The sequence below is a fragment of the Myotis brandtii genome, unplaced genomic scaffold (genome assembly GCF_000412655.1).
Source record: "Myotis brandtii unplaced genomic scaffold, ASM41265v1 scaffold691, whole genome shotgun sequence".
NCBI lineage: Eukaryota > Metazoa > Chordata > Mammalia > Chiroptera > Vespertilionidae > Myotis > Myotis brandtii.
The window spans coordinates 821,116-822,639 of NW_005370704.1; the positions used below are offsets into that span (position 1 = coordinate 821,116).

Sequence of the window (1,524 nt, forward strand, 5' to 3'; positions counted from 1 at the left end):
CTCTGGGCCCTTCGGGCAGATCTTCCGGCCGGACAACTTCGTCTTCGGTGAGTCGCGGACGGCGGCTGGGTGGCGGCCTGTGTGGCCAGGAGGACCGGAAGGTCAAGGGGCGCCCAATGGGCTGAGCGCCGCAGCGCGATGGGGGGTCCTGCGCTAGCGAGAGCAGGGGCCTCGCCTGGCCAATAAACAGCGAGCGGAGTTGAGGAGGCGGGCGTTAGGCGGCTCGATTGACGGGGCTGCAGTCAATCAAACGAGGCCACTGGCCAGCCTCGTTCTGGCAGCCCAATAGGAAGCTGGAGGAGGCGGGCGCTACGGGTATATAAACGGCGGCGGAGCGTCGGTTGTAGCATTCTGCGCGCCCGCTGCTCGGCTCTTGCTTCTGTCTTTCCATCCGCGCCGCCGCCACCATGAGGGAGATCGTGCACCTGCAGGCCGGCCAGTGCGGCAACCAGATTGGGGCCAAGGTGCGCGGGGAACCGGGCCCCCGGAGGTGGCTGAGCCTAGTGGAGCGGGGCCCTTGAACTCCGCGGAGCTCCCCGACCTTGGACCTTTTGGCCAACGGGGTCTCCAGGAGGCCAGCACCCCAGGGACGGTGAGGGAGGGGGCGCGGGGGCTGGACCAGGCTGGGAACAAAGAGGCCAATGGGGGTGGGGACCAGCCTTCTGTCTGCTGGCCACAGCTGGCTTCACAGCTGGCCCACTGTCCCCTGCACACGCACAAAGAGTCCCAGACTCTCGCGCTGGCTGCAGCCAGGGTGCACTGACACCAGCAGTCTTGGCTGGCGACTCTGCTTCACCCTGCCCCCACCTCTCCCTTCTTGCTGTTTCATCCCTGCCTCCCCACCATGCCTTTAGGGCCCCCGTTCACCTTGCTGGGGGACAGGTGGCAGCCAGGGAGGTGGTTGGCGGTCCTGAGCCCAGAAGATGGAGGTCAGGGAAGGCTTAGATCCCCTCTCCCTCTCTACTGGTTCTTACCCCACCACCACCACCCCTCTAGTTCTGGGAGGTGATCAGTGACGAGCATGGCATCGACCCCACGGGCACATATCATGGGGACAGCGACCTGCAGCTGGAGAGAATCAACGTATACTACAATGAGGCCACAGGTAGGATGCAGGGGCACCTTCTGGAGTGGGGGTGGGAAGGACGTGGGGGGACTGCACGCTGGTTCCTGGCGCTCACCCCAGCTGACCTCCATCTGCTTCCCGGCAGGAGGAAATTACGTGCCCAGAGCCGTGCTGGTGGACCTGGAGCCAGGCACCATGGACTCCGTCCGCTCCGGCCCCTTTGGCCAGATCTTCCGGCCTGACAACTTTGTGTTTGGTGAGTGCCAGGCATGGAGTACAGGCAGGGAAGCCCCCTCGCTCCGTTCACTTCCAAATGCTTAGTGAAAACTCGCCACCACAGGCCCCACAGCCCAGGGCGGGGAGGCGGAGAGGGCAGTCATGGCTGTGTTGGCGACAGCCGGGCGACTGTGGGAGCCCAGGGGAGGCATCTGATACAGTGGCAGGGGGGGGTGGGGGCG

The 1,524-nt window shown here is 65.2% G+C and overlaps 1 protein-coding gene and 1 long non-coding RNA gene across 2 annotated transcripts in view; both read left to right on the plus strand.

Annotated features, from left to right (window-relative positions):
• Nucleotides 1–1,524, plus strand: part of LOC106724014 — a 2,803-nt gene continuing 1,279 nt past the window's right edge. The window contains exon 1 of the long non-coding RNA XR_001359765.1: nt 1–47. This is a non-coding gene — a long non-coding RNA (uncharacterized LOC106724014). The remainder of the gene's footprint in view (nt 48–1,524) is intronic.
• LOC102242516 (tubulin beta-4B chain) lies at nt 328–1,402 on the plus strand. The gene is made up of 3 exons (XM_014529717.1): nt 328–464; nt 997–1,105; nt 1,212–1,402. Exons 1-3 carry the CDS (start codon nt 408–410, stop codon nt 1,385–1,387), a joined length of 342 nt encoding a protein of 113 aa, XP_014385203.1. The 5' UTR covers nt 328–407; the 3' UTR covers nt 1,388–1,402.